At 36.8% G+C, this 20,326-nt stretch overlaps 1 protein-coding gene across 2 annotated transcripts in view; it reads right to left on the reverse strand.

The window, feature by feature from the left end:
• Positions 1 to 2,547: 2,547 nt before the first annotated feature.
• NEBL (nebulette) overlaps positions 2,548 to 20,326 on the reverse strand; it is a 249,860-nt gene continuing 232,081 nt past the window's right edge. Inside the window, exons 26-27 of one of the 2 annotated variants that reach the window (XM_025895396.2) lie at positions 13,477 to 13,592; positions 2,548 to 7,986 (exon numbers count right to left, since the gene is read on the reverse strand). In XM_025895396.2, the coding sequence (XP_025751181.1) occupies positions 7,810 to 7,986; positions 13,477 to 13,592 (293 nt within the window). In that variant the 3' untranslated portion in view covers positions 2,548 to 7,809. The remainder of the gene's footprint in view (positions 7,987 to 13,476; positions 13,593 to 20,326) is intronic. The other variant, XM_018075678.2, reaches the window with a different exon arrangement.

The raw sequence follows: 20,326 nt of genomic DNA on the forward strand, positions 1-20,326 counted from the left end.
TTTAGGTATTGATCAGAGAGAAAAAACTGTGATCTCCCTCTTTTCTGAAATCAGTAGCACAGCTCAGAAGCTGCCAGAAGCACCCACCGGCAAGGCAGGCCAGGGAAAGCACAGTCAAGAGGACTCTTCACAAAGAATTGTTCAAAGCTGACACAACAGAAATGTAATACCCCTTGGGGTACATGGGTACATGCTAATATTCTTTAAGTTCTGCTCAAAGATCTTGACAGGAGAACAGATAGGTGAGCCACTTTTAAGTTCCAAATCTGAATACAGAAACTATGGAGGCCAAAGAGTGGTGTAAAGGTCTGACTGAAGGGGTCCCAAGCCCATCAGGTTTGGTGACAGAGATGTCAGAACTTAATAGAAAGAAGAGGAAGCAAAAGACCAGAATGTACAGTGAAGCCAGTGGACAACTGCTGGGGGAGGGAGACCTTAATGAGGAGACAACACTACCATTTTTCAAGCAATTCTTCTCAGTGCTTTGAGAAGCTTCTTAAAAGTATCTCCTTTGAGTCCTGGAGAAGCTGCTGTACAAGCAACACAGATCATAAGCATGTCACAAGAAGAAAGATGGAGGAGGAGCAAAAATATGGAAAAAATATGGCTTGAATTGAAGAACAATCACGAAAGCTGACAGCTGTTTGTGAAATCATTGAAAATGGATATTTATATGCCAAGCAGTATTTTAAGAGCCAGATGTTAATATCTGGGGATCTCTCCTTGTAGACACAAGTGGTCAAAGCCACAAGCCAGTAGTCTTCTGCATGAGAACAGGCATGTTCTTATATAGATTTTGTCAACAGCAGGGAAAGAAAACAAAGCTAAAATATATAAAATCAAGGACTGTTTAGACTCTGTTTAGGACATAGTGCATAAATATGAATCTCCAGTTTCTGCTGTCATTGTTAATACTTGCCCAGCACATAGCACGTTATATGGTATCAAATTTGTGGAGCTGGTGAGCTCTGTCACACATCATCTCACTATAGTTCTAAATACAGTTCAGAGATAGGAGCTTGCTGTAGTGTCATGGGGCTCAGTCTTCTGACTGTACACAAAGGATTTCCTTCCCACAGGGCACAAGAACATGCACTTTAAACCTATTGACATTTTGTTTCCTCTGTACTGAGATCTCCTTTTCTTGAAGGATAAATTTGCCTTTATGAATGCCATATGCCAGTGGATGGCCTGCTCTTGGGATTCCAAATAATTGTTCAAAAGCTGAAGGAGGTATCTGCACACTACCCCAGAGTCACTTCTGACACTACAGCACAGACATACACTCAGACAAGTCAAGCAAATCCACACAGTACTGCTCAGCTTACAGGTTAGTTATTCAGATGGTAGCCTCAGACATATGCTTGACTTGTACTAACCTCTGCAACAAAATCTGAGTAAGAAATCTGTGGCTTTTCACTTTAGCACGCCTTCCCACCCAGGTCATGCTACCTCTTTCCTTATGTCAATATTACTGGTTTTGAGGTTGTGCAATAAACAGAATCATTGAAAGAATGATGATAAAAGGAATCATTTGGAAGAAAAAAAACAAATCTGGATCATTTGTTGATAACATTTTACTATGTCCCACAGGTAGCTTCACAGAAAGACGAGAGAGGTAGTCACTGCAGGACAGGATTAGAAACGTGGTTGGGCTTGTTAGTGTGAGTGGGAGAAGGGAGGGGAGGCAGTACTTGTCACAGCCAATGCACTGGGCAACTATTTGCTCTGTACAGGGAACTCTATGGTATATTAGCTTATTCTTGCCAGTTAACACAACAGAGAAAATCAAAGGCCCAGTTCTGTGACAGAGCAGACACAAGGGCATCCTAAAAGCAGTGATAGCTGGAAACTCTCAACCTATCCAATACACAGCATGGACAGTTTCCACAAGACTTACAAGTGTTTATCAAGTTGATAATTACATTCTATGGGGTCAGTAAAGACAGAAAAGCCTTCTTCATTTCAGTCATTTGTTAGATTTGACACTGCTATTGAATAAGGACATAATCCCTCAGATGCTGAACACATGACTCCTACCAAGTTCACATCAGTGGCTGCCAGGAGGACCTTCACCTGAAATATAGATTTAGGATAGAAACAAAAATCAAATACTTCAGTAGCACTAGCAGATTATGGAGAGATTTTCAAATAAAACACATTCCAAGGGCTTGAGGTCCATTTTGGCAGCTCTTAAATCTTTTTCTTATTGAAAACTGCTGTTTGCTACAGTATATATAAAGATTGGATTTTGCTATTCTGGCAGCATTTCAGACCATGGAATCAAAGCTCTGTAACTAATGAAACTTCATAGGAAATGCTAACATGTATTTCTTGAGGAGAAACTAGTGTGGTAGCAACGGTATATCACTTACCTAAAAGGCGCTAACCAGCTCCATCTGTGGCGGCCATTTGTCCTCATTCATTGTTAACAGCCTTCTTCAAACTAACACTTGATAAAAATATTCTAATGCAGTCCATTATACCGTACAGTTAACATTCAAACATGTCCCTAAGTATAATAATCTTCTTCAACTACAGGCAGAGCAGTTCCAAAATACTTCTGGATTTTATTTTAACTTAAACTTTCTTACAATGTTGTAAAAATAATTGACTTGTGTAAATGAATAAAGATAACCCAAGAACGACATTTGTATATAAAATTGTCTTAAAGAAGCCAGCAAATCAATTTCTTTTCATTAGTGTTGCACTGAGAGCATTCCTAGCCAAATGCCCATTCAAAGTCCGGCAAACCAGGATCAATTAAATCAGCAGATTTCCTTCACTTACTATCTTTGCTTATTTAAACAAATCAAGGAGCATGGAATGTAACTTGGTGTTCAGTTGAAGAGTTACAAATACAGACTGAAAAAGCAAGTTAACCCTCTAAGGAGAGGGCATGTCTGAAATAAAACAGTGGTTTAGGAAACTATATTCTGAGATCAAGCTTGACAAATAATAGTGCTAAATATTCTACTTAAGTTTGAAAACTCAAAGCTTCCTTAATTAAAACAATATACATCTTTGATAGCTTATATTAATGGGAATGGTAGCTTTACAGAGTATTGTTTATGAATATAATACATACATCATGCTGGGTTTAATATTTTATTTGAATGACGGTTAATGTTCTGCAAAATTGCTATGTTACATCCACTGTGACATCAACTAAAATGTGAACTAGTTTGCATAGGTTAGTACTTTGGGCAGCATGATGTTGCTCTAGTCCACCAAAGCTTAAATATTCACAGTGTAGAGGAAGAAACAGGAATTAAAGCATTTCTACTAAAATATATTTTAATAGCTGGTGTTAACTTTCTGCATAACAAAAGCCAAATTAAGATGATACATCATATGATCCAAGAGAAAGTTTATCTGTCCTTTGAAAAACAATTGTTACCTCCATAACTGTATACCCCCAAATACAGTACAGTTTTGCAAAATAACTAAAACTTTACACACTTTAAAGCAAACATAAGCCAAACTGCACAGCGGTTCATTTTTGCTTTTTATATCACACTGCAAAAACCAACAGCCGAGTTTCCACATCATGCTAATCAATGTCAATACAGTCATTGCTGTCTTCCAATGGTCTAGCAATTTCTAATAGTAATATTAAATACACGATTGAAATGCTACAGTATAGCTTATTTCCCCCCCTAAAATAATAATAATTAAACAAATGTCAACAACAACTGGATTACAACTTAAGTACAATATGCAAATTCTATTTATCAGACACAAGAAGCATATGAAATTCCTTTGAATATACTGTTGTAGTGCAGGCAGTATAGGAAATAGAGCTTTCAGGTTTTCTTTCCAAAGGAGAGATGGGGTTCCTATGGCATAAAGCTGGAGAAAATCACTAAAGCATTGCGAAATGGTTTATTCTTTATACTGCTCACCAGTACTTCGCATTTGCCAGCACATCAGTTTGGAGAACTTCTTTCAACAGCATCTTTTGTCTGTTTCAGTATATTATTTAAACATTTACTAACTAAAGCATATTCTATAGTTTAAATGGAGTATTAATCAACTTAATTAAAATCTAAAATTTTATACCCTGTACCACCTTCTGCCAAAGACCTTGGTATTTGTCATTTCTTTTCCATTGTACAAGATGACATGCAGTCACTGTACAATAAAAACTAGAATTATTACCTTCCCAAGTATTGGAGACCTTCCATATCCCTGAGGAACACTCGGGAGGGACACATTTGTCAAAAACATAATCCATGGGAGGTGATTCTCCGTCAAATCCCAATCTGCTGAAGTAGTTTATTGTATGTCAAATGTAATCAAGAAAACCCTGTTTCATCAAGATTAAATGCTAATGTTCCATAATGAAAAATTACAACTGCAGTATCTGTACGTAGCTTTGTTTAGAAAATGAAGATTAGCCAGGCAAGAAAGAGTAATGAAAAGCAAGGCACCCATTTGTTCTTGTATATGTATGAATATGCTCTATGTTGTTTTCTACATTTATACTCGTGTTAGCAAGAATTAAAGCATTCTTTACAGAATTCTTTATTTCTAAAAGGAGAACATGTGAACTTCCAATCTGAACTTTGGAACAGCTTGGGAAATTCACCTCTGTAAAAGTCCTTTCCTTTCCCCAGAAAAACTGACTATGGGAAGAAAGAACAGTGAGGGGAACATGCCGTGCTAAAAAGGAATACATATTTTAAAGGTGACAAGACAGCATATAACATCTTTTCACCTCTATATCACACTGCATGTAACAGGCTCCAACATATGCCTTTTAAAACCTATGCTAGCACAATTTAGTTTATGACTTACTTTCCCCACCTTACAAATTTTAGATCTTATAAAAACTTTTTTTTTGAATTGCACTCTGATAATTTTGGGGCTTTGATTGCTTTGCTTAGAAAAAAGCTGCATAATGACACTAAAGTTTGTTTATATCAAAAAGCAGGAACTGTTCCACATAAACATGAATTCCTAAGCATATATGACATAAAAAACTTGATTACATGAATGAGTAACTTAAACCAGATCTTAATAATTTTGCTGATATACCATTCTCAAGAGAAATACAATTCTCATAATGTTTTGTTTTCTTGACCTTTTATTTTTTTGCATATTGCTTTAGCTGCTCTACCAAGCTAATGAATTTTCAAAATTCATAAAGGAAATTTTATTTTGATTGTTTATTACAACATAGTTCTCTAATGTCATCAAATGCCCATTTTCTCATTTACTTCTATACATAAAGTGTTTAACACTGCAAGTCGTCTCCTCATTTAGGAAGAATGATCATCTATTTATAGGTTGAGATTCTTTTTTATAAATCACTAAAATCTGTAACTTGATTCAATATATCTATTCTCTAAATTTTATTGGGTTAACAAACTGACAACTTGTTTTTATTGTTGTCAGCATTACACAGCTAATAGAGCAGCAAGCAGCAAGTGACAGCCAATTGTGCCTCAGGCATCATCTGAAAAATTTGCTACCCAGCATAAGATGAAATTCCTCTCCTTGCTGTTGACGGTTGGTGATGAAAACCAACACAGAAGCAGACTGCTTTTTTCAGAGCTTCTAGCTCAGCATATCACAGCAGCCTTTTGAAAAAGCCATTTCACTTGCAAAGTTTGCCATTTCACGTGGATGTCACCAACAATGCATAAGGTTCTGCTGCAGCAGCAGCTCCTTATGCAAAACTTTCAAGAATTTTAAATGACAGCAGTCACCCATAGAGATTGGATATTTACAGTAGTGAATCTCTGGTTTTAAACGATACTTTTTGAAGTTAGATGCTCCTGGACAGCTTTAGCCTTGGAATTAGGCCGCTGACAAGAAAGCCCAGGCAATTCCACAGTCATGGACATTTTTTAATTTTTTTTTTTTTAATGCATTCATTCTATTCTGTTTGGCAGCTGGAATCAGCCCCGAGTTAGCAAAACCCAAAATAAAATTGCATAAGCTTTCCAATTCCTAATTGTATGCAAAAATAGAACGTGCAGGTAATTTGCATTGACAACTTTCAGTTGACATAACAAATCCATACTGCCTTCCTTATTCTTTAAATAGATATTGCAAAGTTGCCTACTTTGTGAAATGAGAAATACAAAATTGTCTATAAGCTCTATATTTAATCCTACTTTAAAAATTTTAGAAATGGAAGAAAGCCAGTGCAGACTCAACATTCTGAGGGTTACTACAAGCGTCTCTAACTTCTCTAGCATATGGCTGAACTCCACAAATTATATTATCAGTAAAAACATTTTCTGCATCTGCATCCGCACAAATAAGTTCCCACATGAATCTTTAACTCTTTTGTCCTTCCTCCCAGAATTTCTCCCTGGGAGGGAATGCAGCATCCAGTCAAAGCAAAAGCAAGTTCCCTGTGACCCAAGCCTGCTGACACAGTCCCTCTTACAGGTCCACTATGTCACCAGTTGTTTGATCCTCTCCTCAGCCTCACAGATTGAGACCTGGATCTCTCAGTTCTGACCATAATGTTAACAGACACCAAATAGCATATGTGAAGGTTTGTCAGCAGAATATTTTTACTGTTTTCTACAGATGGCTAAACTGAAACATAATGGCATAGAGTATGTTGGACTTTTGTTTAGTTAGCTTTCCCTTCAGTGTCAGTTATGAGAAAGATCAAGTCAGTAAAAGAAAACATATTTCTCCATCATTAAACATTTGGCAAGCGTACAACCCACTGCTGGATCACCAAGATTTTTTGATCTGAAATGCACTACAATAAACAGAGCTCTCCTCCACTCCTCAATGGAGGCCTAAGTATTTCTGAAGCAGGGGTAGGTACATTAGCTCATCAGCAAAGCAGCCATTAAGCAAGTTACCTGTGGTAGGTAAGAAGGAGGGGTATGACTGCAGGCTTTGTGTGACTGCACAGCACCGGGGCCTCACACAGGATATTTATTTACAGCAGCACAAGTGAAGGTAAAGGAACTAACATGAAGTATTGGTTGTACGTTGCCCTAATGTAAGTTTCTATTTAAATGCTAGTTATTATTAGAAGGAAACAGAAGACTTGACAGGTTTTATACTTTAGATAGTCTTTGCAAGGAATCTTCTGTGGAAAAGATACTGAAGAATCATGGATCTAGATATGGATCTAACTGATGGATTGGGATGCAAGCAAAGCTGATAGGTCACTTGTAAATAAGAAAAAATGGGTAATGCAGAAATAAATGTGGGTATGCAAGAGTCAGGAAAATTTTGCTGTTAAAATGGACCTGTTTATTGTAAGGCTGCTGGGCAGTAGGGGATTTTATTGGTTTTTTTACTGGCATATTACTTGTCATTATATCAAATGACTGAATTATCTACTCAACATTTTATTTTTTATTAGGATGCTAACTGCTCAAACGTTAAACACCTCCCTAATAATTTGAAGATGTGTTCAAACTCAGTGTGTTAACTTCCTGTGACTTCAGAGTGCCAGAAGTGCATCGATTTTATGGTTGGTTTTACAAAGAGAAATAACCTCTTTGATATGTAGGGAAAAGGTATTTTCCCTTTACAGGTAATTGACTAAAATTTTTATAGGATAGGCAGCACCAGGCTTCCATATATGTTTTTCATTTTGAGAGAGCATGATTATAAGCCATGCTATTTTCAAAGCTCTGAGCTTCCTGCGGTTTATTTATCTCTATTTTAAAGAACTCTAAATTGGATTCTGAGTAAGAATGCAAACTGTTATAGCAGTGATAACGTAATGATCATGTACTCTTAAAAGATTCTTCTGACTTTTTTCTAAAAGGTTAGATTTTGAGTAAATCATAATAAAACTCAAAGGACTAGAGACAAAAATTAGTTAACAAACTCAATATAATTTGCTGGAAGCATTCCTGTTTTCCCAGTTCTCTGAACAGTACCATACATCCAGCCATCATCTATTGGTTGCACATTGATGATATAATCACCATCCCTGAAGGAAACTTCATCTTCATCTTGAGCGCTGTAGTCATACATAGCTCTATACGTTCTCTGTTGAAGGAAAGAAAACAAGGCTGTCAAGTCTCAAGTCTAAACAGAGATAGATTCCTTCTCTTTGCACAAAGATGAAAAGAGAAGGAAAAAAGAATAGAGGGAGCAAGGCAGAGAGTAAAATCACAAGTTACCTGTTGAAAAGGAACGGTACTCTCTCCACCCTGTCAAAAATACAGTGAATACTGAGTAGCAAAATAATTATTTTTGTTAACCTACATTGTCCAAAGACATCATACAAACAGATTTCAAGCCATTCACTGCATCTTGAAATATTCTAATTGTTGTTTCATTTATTCACTAGTAACAGTTCAATACATCCAGCCATGGCTAGCTGCGCTTCTTCTTCCTATTTGCATGATTCCCAAATAGCTTCTCCTATGTCTTCACTACAAAAAGAAACATAGTCTTCATCCAGGTCATTAACTTTGCCATCTCACGGAATGTCTTTCATTTCATTAGGATTCTACCCTCAATTAAGAATTATGATGCATTATTATCTAAAGAAAAAACAAGATTTCAAAAAGTCTGTAAAAATAATTTTTATGAATACAAATCAGATAAAACGTTCTCTTTAGCACTTAAAGTCCCATCATTAGCTAAGCCAAATTTCTGTACAACTCTGCCCACTGTAAGCCATGATATCAAAATTTTTTCTCTATTTTTCTACATAGAGTATTTGTTTTCACTCATAACCAATAAAATGGTATGATTTTATACTGGAATTCAAAGTGGATTTTCAAACTCAGGGGGAACAATCTCCTCTTGTACCTTAACAGAAGAAAAAATAGCTCATTTTAAAATTTCCAGGAATACTTTCTTTTTTTTACCCTGGCTCTTGAGAGAAGTCAAGAGCAGTTCAAGCATCACTGACAATATTCAATTTCCCTTTCGGTAATTTTTGCTATATTATCATAAGTAGCTGAAATTTTCTGGTAGAATGATTTGAAGAGGAAAAAAAGGTAAAAACAGTCAATGTTTGAGTTATGCCTAGTATTATTGTCTGAACCTTTTAATAGACAGCAAACTTCGTTCTGCTACTCAGATCAGGAAAACAGTTCTGGATTAGTTTTAGTATATATCATATATGGGGTTTTGAGGGTTTTTAGTAAAACTCTTTTCTGAAAAGGTGGAGACTTCTCCATACAGAGTGAGGATGTCATTTGTTACATGTTGGAAATGTGGAATTACTTAATCCAAACACTATAAGGCAATTTATCATTTCTGTTCCTATGCCAGAAATACACTTCTTGTTTTGATTTGCCTTTATAATTGGTAGTGCAGATTAAACAGTATGGAGAATCAGCTCCTGTTCAAACAATGGAGACCACTGGAGACCACCTTTCCTATCAAGCCTACTCTGAACTGTATTTCAGTCTTGCTCTGTATAATTGTTCTCTGCAGTGCCTCGTAATTTTGCTGCCCTACAAGCTGTGACCAAGACTAATTTTCAACCAAAGGTTCCTAAAAGTCTTCCAAGTGTTCATGGGAGTTGATGAAAAAAAGCATCATCGTTTATGCACTACATCACAGCAAGTAAAATTCCTTAAAGAGAACTAGCGGTCAGAAGACCCTCTGCCTTTAGGAATCTTATTTTTTCCAACTTTTTCAACTAACTAACTTTCTCTAAACTAACTCAGCAGTGAAAAACATGCTATTACAACAAGTTCAGCAGCAGTTAGCCCTTTGAAAAATTTATTTCAAAAGAGGGTCCATTTAAGAAAAATGGTAATAAATCTATATCTGGCATAAGACAGCAAATGGATTTCACTCTGAGCCATGCCTATATGTCTCCCTTAAATGGGCAAAGGCTGGGAGAAGAGATTAAATGTTTTATTAAACTAACATAAAATTGGAAAAATAGAGAGTTCTTGCTCACTCAGAAGGATGCTCACTCATCCTTAGAGCACGATGGCAAAGGACATACTACTGCTGTCTCCTTAAAGGCAGCTTGTTTACCTCACTGTGGTGGCACAGTTGTGAAGACAAGCTGGTAATTTCAAACTTCAAAAGAATTTATTAGGGCCCTAAATGCTGCTGAGAAACCTAAATTTATGGCCTTAACACCTAATTAGGTGCTAAATGGCTGTCAGGAGAAATCTCCATAATAATCCTGTTAGCATTTAATGCCTAATTATCACTGCAGAGTGTAGTCTGTGCTATATAATTGAGAATTACAATGCCTAAAGGACTCAAAGAAGGGATTTTTAAAATGCATTTTAGTGAATTATTCCTCTGTCAGTAGTGAGTTTAGCAGGTACTGAGTACAACAGGTTGTAAGAAAAGTTTAGAGTTTTGTAAAACAATCAAATACTCACTTATTTCTCACTTCCTCAAAGGTCTATCTCACAGCTACTGCTTAGACAGAACAGTTAAGTCCTCTGCACATAAAGAACTGAAGACCAATTTATATTCTCAGCTCCCTAGCTAGATCTGAACTGACAGATACATTTTTCCACTTCATCCACTAGTTTATACTCATTCTATGGATGGCTCCTTGCAAGGAGCAGTACCTGTTGGAGCATCCTTTCACAAACAGCAGCTAACTTGCAACAAGGGTTTTGTTTTCCTATCACTTCTAGATATCTGAAGGTGTGTTATTTTCCAAAGAGGTAAACAGCCTGCAGGCATCTGTTATAAAACACTTTGTAATCTGAGCAACAATTTAATTCAGCCCATTATACAGAACTGCTCACAGAAAGTGAGCAAAAGTTAAGAATCAGAAAATAATGCAATTTATCTGAGGAAAAAAAAATCTATCAAAAGATTGCATTAGGAACATGCCTCACACAAAACACAGCTCAAAATGAAATAAACCAAATTTTGAAACTGTAGAAATTAGAAAAATTCGGTTTCTCAGTATAGAAGACTGGTGGGCATGATTATAAAATGAATTTATATCTTTTGGGGACACTGATTTGATAACAATACAAGTCAGCTGAAAGGAGTAGTTTTACGACAGTAGCTAACTCTTCAATTATGCTCACACTGATATAACCCATGGGAACTTAATCACTCTCACCCTAGAGATGTCCTGGCCATACTCAGGCACTGATGAGTGACTTTGTCACCTTCACTGCTTCTACTTAAGTCTCAAAAGCTGTTTGTGCTTTGAGGTCACTATTCAGTCTAAGATTTCTTTCCTTCAATCTCCTCCTGCTACTTTCTTCTCTTACTTCTTTCTTCCCTCTGTTACTAGCCAGACAACACCACATCTCTGATAGTACTGCTCCAAGCCCAGAACTGGATAAGCAGTTGAAAACAATGAACCTAAACATTGTGTTTGTCAGATCTTCTACACCACGTCTATATCACATTTTAAAAGCACTCCAAGACTAGATATTTTCAGTCTGCACTAATTACTACATTTAAACACACCCTCAATCAGGGGTTTCCCCCAAGCACATGCAGAGAATCCTCTGTATCATCCCAATAGCTGAGAGTAGCATGTCCAGCACCCTGGATAGGCTTCACAGGGTACTGAAAATGCAGTCTTCTGGCATGAAGGTGGAAAGGCAAAGGAGTACAGCAGGTTTCTAGATGCATCTGAGATGCCTCTCTTGGAGCAGAATCAACACCCTGGGGTGACAACATCATGCTCATGTCTTCCTCACCAGACTGGCAAGTTAGCAGTCAGCACCAGGCAGCAGCCCTTGATTTCTGGAAATGTTTGGGGTTTACTGTCTACAAGGAAGCCCACTCAGTTTTTAACAGCAGCAAGATCTGTTCAGATCATGATGTTTGCTGTTTTCCCATGATAAGCAGCTATTATCACTTAAAAGGATGTCAAGTGACAACAGTTGCACAAAAGGAATAAGAAATCCTCTCGAAATAAGTCAATCCTTTATTTTTAAAATCCTTTAATGTCACTCCCTTCCTTTTCCTACTACCTTTACATTTCCAGTTCTGGAAGGAGAGGCATATGTTGATTCTCATGATGATTGAAACTATGCTGTTTCAACAGTCTGCCACATAAGTCGCTGGGACATAGAGATAGAAGGGCAGTAGTAGTCATCTACCTGCCCACATGGCTGCAAAGGCTGGTAAGTGCATTTCAAGATTTGCAGGCATCTCCATTCTCTATCTGCTGGATTTAAAAGCTGTTTGCTTTACTCCCCAACTACTAGAAATCTCCTGGCAAAGTCGAGGCTTTCCAGTCTCCTACTTTTCGTACTCTGGCCCTTTTGGAAAACAGTCAGTTCCCCAAGTGCCTTGTGATATCCTTGGAAATTAATGGTTGATTCCAGCATCAGCTGTCTCACAGCTGTCATGCAGCTGTCCAAAGAGATTCTCAGGTTATTGATTCACTCAAAGATGCAGGTATCTGAATCCCAGATTTTCCAGCAAGTTAGCACCCTCAGCCCCAGGCAGATAAGACTCTGGGAAGCCTGAAACCACTCACACCTCACCGAACATCATGATCTTTACAATACAAAATGTCACAGAGTTTCACTCTTACAAAAAAAATACAAGTTTCAGTAATCTGGAAAACAAACATTTTCAAGCTCAGTAAGCTCTAAGTTTGGTTCATAATTAAATATTTATCCATCTCTAAAATGTGACAGATGTAGTAAATATACATCCATTCAAAATAGTTTAAACTTCAAAATTGCAAGTCAATATTTTTAAGGTAAAAGGTGATTGGATCTGAACTACGGAATCTCTAGGCAGCAATATAATTTAAAAAATATGATAACCATTAAAAATGAACTTTATATATAAAGAGTTCAAAAGGAAAAAAGAAGCTCAATTTCCTAAAAATCCCATTTTTAGGAATACCCATTGAGCTGAATACCCATTGAGCTCTCCTACCAGGACCAGTTACTTCTAAAATGAAATATTCACTCCAGCTTTACATTCCCATCCACCACAATTAAGAACTTTGTGATGTGGCCACAGTTTCATGATAAAGGTTCTTCTCAGTTGCCCACCAGTATAACTCAGTTTGGATCAGGCACAAGTTGGTGCATGACTCTTCAGTTGAATTAGAAAGGGCACACCAATACAGAGACTGAGCCAGCTTTATACAAGAAGAAATAAGTAATGCAGATAGGCACAAAGCCTGTAGTACAAAATCAGTGAGTCAAAAAAAATTGAAACTAATTTAAATCAACAGGGTGATCTTAAGAGATCCGTGGGTTTCATCCAGTACTAGGAGCATGAATTCATCACAGAGTATAATATAAAGTTCAGCCTGTGAAATATTGTCCAAGCATTTACTATTTGTTTTAAGTAGGTAAAAGATTCAGTTATTTTTCTGGATATCATAAATTATTTTTTTATGCATTATGATGCAAGAGTTCTTACCACTGCCTATAGTCTCTTAAATCTTTTTTATACATGAGGACTGTCACTTACATTTAGGACTAGGACAGTCAAATAATTTAGCTGTAGAACTCAAGGGGATCCATTCAATCATATTTAAGAGATTTCCCAATTGCTGATGATGTTGCTTACCAAATAAAATTCTCCTTTAAATCCAATACTCACCAGACTTGCTGAATGAGGCTGTGAATGCATGGACCTCATGGACGACATACTGGTCTGGTGCATGTATCCATATCCTTGAGTCTGGCTTTGCTGATATGCCCCAGGGAGAACAGGGGCTGCATTAAAGAAATACAGACACCTTAATTAAGATTTTTAAATGGTCCTTATTCTAGCATTTTGTAGAAACTATTTGCATTGTTAATATCAATTCCTCCATATAAAACAGTCAGAATTATTTCCATATACAACATAAGGCTTTTTATAGGTTGAATTACACATAAATATAGCCAAAGTCGTATTTAGTCCACAAACACTATCAAGCTTAGTTGGAAGGAAAAGTTTAACTTACCATTAGAAGTCTAACCATAAAAAGGTGTATGAAAGCTTGAGACACCACTAATTCAATTTTGATACTATCATAGATGAAGTATCACACATATGTCCCATAAACTGACATTTTTAAGGAAAGATTCATGAAAAAGAGCTATATTAATAGTTTTTAAATGCTTCAGTAGAAATTAACTGCAATTAATTCTTAACTCATTGCAAACTAACTCTTAGTTATTGTGTTATGAGCAAAGAAGGATTGTGATTCACAGGAAGAGACAGAAATGTTAAAAAGTGAACACAGAGTTGAGTTTCTTAGTTCAGTCTGATGCTATCAACATTCTTAGCCAAGCACAGAGAGATCCATGCTTACTTAAATGCTTCAAAGTCCACCTTTTTTAGTATCTTCCTCTTATCACACAATTGTTCCACCTCTTTAACACATATTTTATTCACATTATTTTAACAATTTTTTATGTTAATCGTTAATACGTTGACTTCTATTTTACCAAGAGCTGCTGAAAGCATTAATACAACCAACAGAGACTCCCTAACTCCATTGGTTCCTAGGAAAGCATTCATAAACCTCTCATATCTGCCCAAACATCCTACTTCAGCAACAGACCAAAATAGAGTGTGTTAAAAACATGGTTGATCAAAAAACTCTGAGAAGTAAGCCCAGTATAAGTGACTACTGACTATTTTCCTAGTCAGGCAAATAAGCATTTTTAAAGTAAAATTAAGAGACTGAAGTGGTTTTCAACAGCTAAAGACTGAAAGTTTCATCACCATATATTTGTGTGTTTTATAAGACTCTCATTCACTCTGAGAAAAGAGTCTTCTGGCTTGTTTGGAGGTTATTAGCCCATCTCCACAGTTATTTACCAGAATTTTGCTAATTCAGCTGGAAATTCATTTAGCTACACTGAAAAGAAAATGCATTTCTGTTGATACTACTTCAAGTGGTCCATTTAGCTGATATTCTATCTAACTCCTCTACCAAAAGCTGTCTGCTGCTTTAAGGAGAAGAGTCCTTGCAGGACATGAGTAAAAAATCTTCAACCATGGAGTCATACAGCAGTCCAACGCCTTCTGAGATAGATCTCTTGGGCTTGCTGGGAAGAAACTCTTCTGAAGTAGCCATCACACACAGATTCAAAAAGGACCAAAGCTAATGTAGGATTTAAAGGGGTTCACAATGTCTGGAATGATCCAGGACTTGTAAAATGAAAAAATACATGGGAGAAGCAGGAAAAACCATTGAAAATATATATATTTAGAAGCATTCATATTTGCACTAAAAATTCTCTTTCTCTGTTTCTTAAATTATTGGGACAATAAATACACGTGAAAAGGCATTACTGAGAAAATGTTTGCTGAACTATTTCAGAAAGAAAAGTCAACCTTTTGCTTTTGGCGAGTTGTTTTACCAATCCTGCTCCTCCAGCTAACAAAATCATTTATTTCAACTGAAGGTTCTTCTTAAAACTTCCATTTAGTTTTAGTTAGCATATCCAAATGCACTAAGTGTGTAATTACAATTTGGGATGCTACTTTTTGCTCTATGATATTTGTAAAGATAAGTAACATTGTATATTTAACTAGAATTTTTCTGATGTAGAAAACATGCTTCAAACTATTGTAATGAATAGATTGTTTTGTTAAGTGAGTGAAATTAGTGATACACAGTCAGATGCAACACTGGAACATGATGAATAATGGATGTTTTAGAAGTGCCAAGTTCATTCTAATGACATATAAGTAGAAAGACATTTTAAAGCAGTTCAATCATCAGAGAATTGCTGCTCATTAACATGTTCACAGGATTATCATGCATTAAGTGAATAGTCCTAAGTAGTTCATCAAATAATTTATGTTTCAATGTTGTTACAAGCTATTTCTACATGACCAGATGTAGCCCTTTATGAGACAATAGAGAAAAACATAATTTAATCAAAGGTTCTGAGATCAAGCTGGAATGAATATATTTTGCCTAATTCACCACCAGCATAAATGTAGGTCAGTTCATAGAAGCCAACAAAGCCTTATCTCCTCATACCACCCATAAATTGGTTCCGTGAGTTGAAAACTGAGCACAGCTTGAACTTCTTAACTTAACAGGAGGAATATTTGCAGCCAACACTGGCTGCTGATCAGTCAGCACCCAGCCTGCTCTGCAGCAACAACGGGCTGGTAGCTCTTCCCTGGAACCTGGCAGGGGCAGACACCCCAGAGTCCCTTTCTTCTTTAGAAAAGTAAAGATGCTGGTAGGAACTGGATTCCTTCTTCCCAAAACAGATCTTTCTCCATTTCTATCAAGCATCCCTTGTCAGTGTAAGGCAGCAAGCCTACTGATGGTCAGCTTCATTATAGCCTCCAAATGAACTGGCTCATTCTGGGGAGGATAATCTGTGCCTCCTGCCTCTGTGACAAGTGACAGCAGGAGATCTGAGATGTGCTCTCCTCTTTAGCAATCAGTCTCTTGCAAGCTAAGAGAATTCTGTCAAACTGTCTCAGCAAACCTGTTTGCTACTTTATCTGCAGTGGTGGAAACCACAGATCCATGAAAACAAAGTTTTTCTTCCAAAGCATTAGAAATTTTGGGAAGTGCTAGAAGCTGAATATTAGAAAAAGATTCTATACCAAAAAAAAAGAAGGAAATTCTAGGATTTGCTGTGTTGATTATCTCCTAGTAATTTATTTAGGTATCATATATGTGAGCATATATATCAGTACTTTTTAGTGTTGAAGACACTTGATTGAATAATTACACATGGGTTGGTTTTTTGTGGGTTTTTTTTTCATTAAAACAATACTGTAGTAGAGCTGCAAAAAACAATCATTATTTTTTAACAAATCTTTACAAAAATAATTAAGAAACATTCAGATGGTTGTCTGTTTGGAAGACAATTTGGGAATCACATAAATAAGCTGAATAGTGAAGAGACAACATATCTGAGCTGTATTTCTGGTGACATACAGATGATTCAAGGTGAGATTAAATGATGCAGAGAAAGAGTTTGAATTGTCTTCATCATCATCACCTATAGTTAACTGCAGTCTTTTGGTCAGACTGAAGTATAAAGTTCTATAACATCATTGACTGCAACAACAGCAAAAGCAATGGTTTTAGATAACCTAAGGGAACAATAAAATACAGTGATGGAACATGAAATTCATTTAACTGAAGCCAGATTTATTGGTGAGGGAGCTGAGGGCTGACCATTGCTCTCAGAAATACAGGTGGATGTTTTTTCTTGCTGCATTAAGACCTTACCAGATGTATTCTAGTGTATCAAAACTTTGTTTTCCTTGTCCCACTTACCAAGAAAGCCAGATATTCATTTTAAATTATCTACTTGAAGAAACTTATCATATATCTCTTTATAGGCTTCCTCAGAGAAAAGAGAGAGAAAAATGAATGAACATGATATAAGGCAAGCAGAGAGGAAGCCTTCAAGAGAAAGAAGCAGCTGAAAGAATGATAGCAAGTATCAAATTGCTGCCACAGACAATGGGGTCTGCAGAATGTGTACCAATCAGGATATGCTTTGAGAAGAACTGGGACAGAAAAGCGTCAGACTGTGGAAACTGGAAAGGAATCATTTAGAGAGCATTGTATACTACAAGGTTAAATTGTATAACTACAAGGTATAATTGTATAACTACAAGGTTAAAAAAAAAGATTACGCAAAAAAGAAAAATCACTTCAATGTTAGGTTCCAAGATACATGTTATCAAAACCATACTTAAGCTCTTTCATTCTTTTGTACAGCAGAACCTTGATAATCCATGGTAAAACAACATATCCTCACTGCTAACTACTGCATTTTTGCCGTTTACCGCAACACATGCCATTTACACCATCAGATGGAAAATAACAATCACTTAATTTACTCCCACACACATCATGCAGTTTTAAGCATTTATTTCACTTGCTATTTTGATATTACCTTAATTCATCATTTCACTCCTAAGACTTCAGAGAACTCACAAAGAAGTGAGTTCTCACATTTTGTAATAACTACACGAGAGAGTACAAAGTAAAAAGAAAGATTATGATTAGCATGTGCTTAAGTCTAGTGTCTCCAAGACACTACATAATAAGCTCTAGATTTTCTGAGAGGCATAAAACTTGCAATAGAGCCAGAATAGAGTATCATTATACTGTGTAACCGCCATTTCGATCAGCTCACCCAAAATAGATCAAGCTGCTTATGGGAATCATGCTGTTCCACATATATTGAAGTCCTTCCCCTGTTTTGCCTTGTTGCTGCTGCCTTATTTTCCATAGGTTGCAACATTTAGTACAGGCCTCAGAGCCTTTCTTTAGAAAGCCTCTCCCTTAGTTTTCAGTTCCTTCTTTCTTTTATCCTTTCCTTAGAAATTACTCAGCCATGTCCCATGCAACAGAAGACACAGTCATAGTGATGCAACCACATGTGGGGACATGTAGGTCTACAGTACCTGTGGTACTTGGGTACACCTTGTGCTGTTCACGTGGACAGGTCACTGTGCCCTAACTGCACAACCCCCTTCACCACTTCCCAGTGAGAGTTACAAGAAAACATAGCTAAGGAAATACAACCCTAGGAAATATAGGAAATACAACTGTTACTGCTGTGTTGAAGCTGCTGGATAATAACAACTGATAGCTTTCAAAGCCTTCTCTGAAAAGTTTCACTGATGTAACTTTGCTTACAAACTCTGGTTTATTTTTTTTGTTTTCTATCACTTTCCCCAGATATTGGCTGCTGGTTATGTACCGTGAGGTGGCTGAGACAACCTAACACTCCTACCACCTTTTCCTTCCTCTCATCTAGGTTGTTTTTCTGCTGGCTTGGTGAGCTAAGTCAGCTCAGCAAGGGATCAGGACAGTGATAGATTCAGTGCAAGGATGGAAGCGGGACCAAGTGCCCAAGGCCACAGACAGCAGAAGGCAGCAAACTGCTGGATGAGCTCAGTTGTCCCAAGGTATGTCCCCCCAAGCACTTCACTTTTCTGCAAGCTACCTCTGAGTTCAAACAGCAAAAGAGCTGAGCCTCTCATAGGATGCTTCCCTCCAGATATCCCAGCATCCAGTTCCAAACAAAGCACCCCATATAATGCAGATGCTCCTGTATGCTTACATGTGGCATGCACTGCTCAACTACTTGCATCCTAGGTCTCCACAGTATTTGAAAAAAGTCATAGTGGAAGCTTAGAGAGGATTAAGCCTAATGCAGCCAGCTAAAAACAGGTATCAGAGAACTTAACAGACTTCAAGGCGTGTGCAAGGATTGCCTAGAGAGGTTGATATGAGCTGCAGAACTCTGCAGCACCCCCATGGTACTGAGCAAGGAGATGGTCTCCAAAGGGCATAGTAAAGAAGTCACAGGAGCAGAGAAAACAAACAGAAGAGTACAGGTATGTTAGATACAGACAACGTTACGAAAACCCCATAAATAATTTTACAGTGCAGAAATGATGGCCAAGAATGCTCCTGTCCCAAACTAGGATGCAAATTTAAAAAAATCCCAAAGGTTCATGCAAAAAGAAATTTTAAAAATTGGGTAAAGAAACAATTTTTTGCTAATCATATAAAAATATTTACACTTTTCAATCTTTATTATAATTTATGTGGCTCTTCAAAATTAAACATACTTCAAAATAAGACTGAATTCTTTGTTTTAAAAATGTCAAGCTATAACCTTAACAATCTCAAACTGAAATAAATAGAGTTATTTTAGCAATGTTATTAATCACAAGTGATCCATTCCTACAAAATGTTTGGCATTAAACTGCTATCTTCAGATGAACAACATTGAAAATTTCCCTGTCATGTCTAAAGTTAAATTGCTCTGCACTAACTTTCCAAATAAGCTAGAAAATTGAAAAACACACTCTAAACTGATTATAACTTTTATCTATTACACAGTTTTGTTATTTTCTAATCAAAAAGAGTAGCACAGCAGAGTCACATTTACTGAGAATAGTTCAGACTGTGTAAGCACACAAAAAATACTAACCTGAAGACTGCAGATGCTGAGACCTGATACAGAACAGTGCTGTTTTTAGAACAGTAGAAAACATCATGGTAAGGCATCTTGGCATTTTTTCTTGTAAAAGTAACTTTCTCTTCATTGCTTTTATTTCCTTTTTTTTCCTTCTTTTCCTTGCCCTTTACTCGTCAGTGAGCTTGCTTTCACAGATGTCTAAGCTACCAGAATGGTTGTTCTCAGTTGTGCTGTCAGAAGCAGCAGTTTGTCTGCATACTATCCATTACAGGAGTCAGTAATACTTAGTAAATTGGAATATCAAACCCAGATATAATTAGGTTGTTGAAATAACAACCTGAAAGTATGGCCTAATTCACACAGACTGTTAATAAATATCTGCCATGCTCACTGACCTCATTAGAATTGAAGTTCTGAACTACTTGGGAGTCAGAGGCAAATTCAGAGCATAACAAGCTTAGGAAGTTTCCATAACCTAAATTCTAAAGATATATGATAAGCGCCATGCAATATTCAAATACTTAAAA

The sequence above is a fragment of the Manacus vitellinus genome, unplaced genomic scaffold (genome assembly GCF_001715985.3).
Source record: "Manacus vitellinus isolate BGI_N305 unplaced genomic scaffold, ASM171598v3 scaffold_3_pilon, whole genome shotgun sequence".
NCBI lineage: Eukaryota > Metazoa > Chordata > Aves > Passeriformes > Pipridae > Manacus > Manacus vitellinus.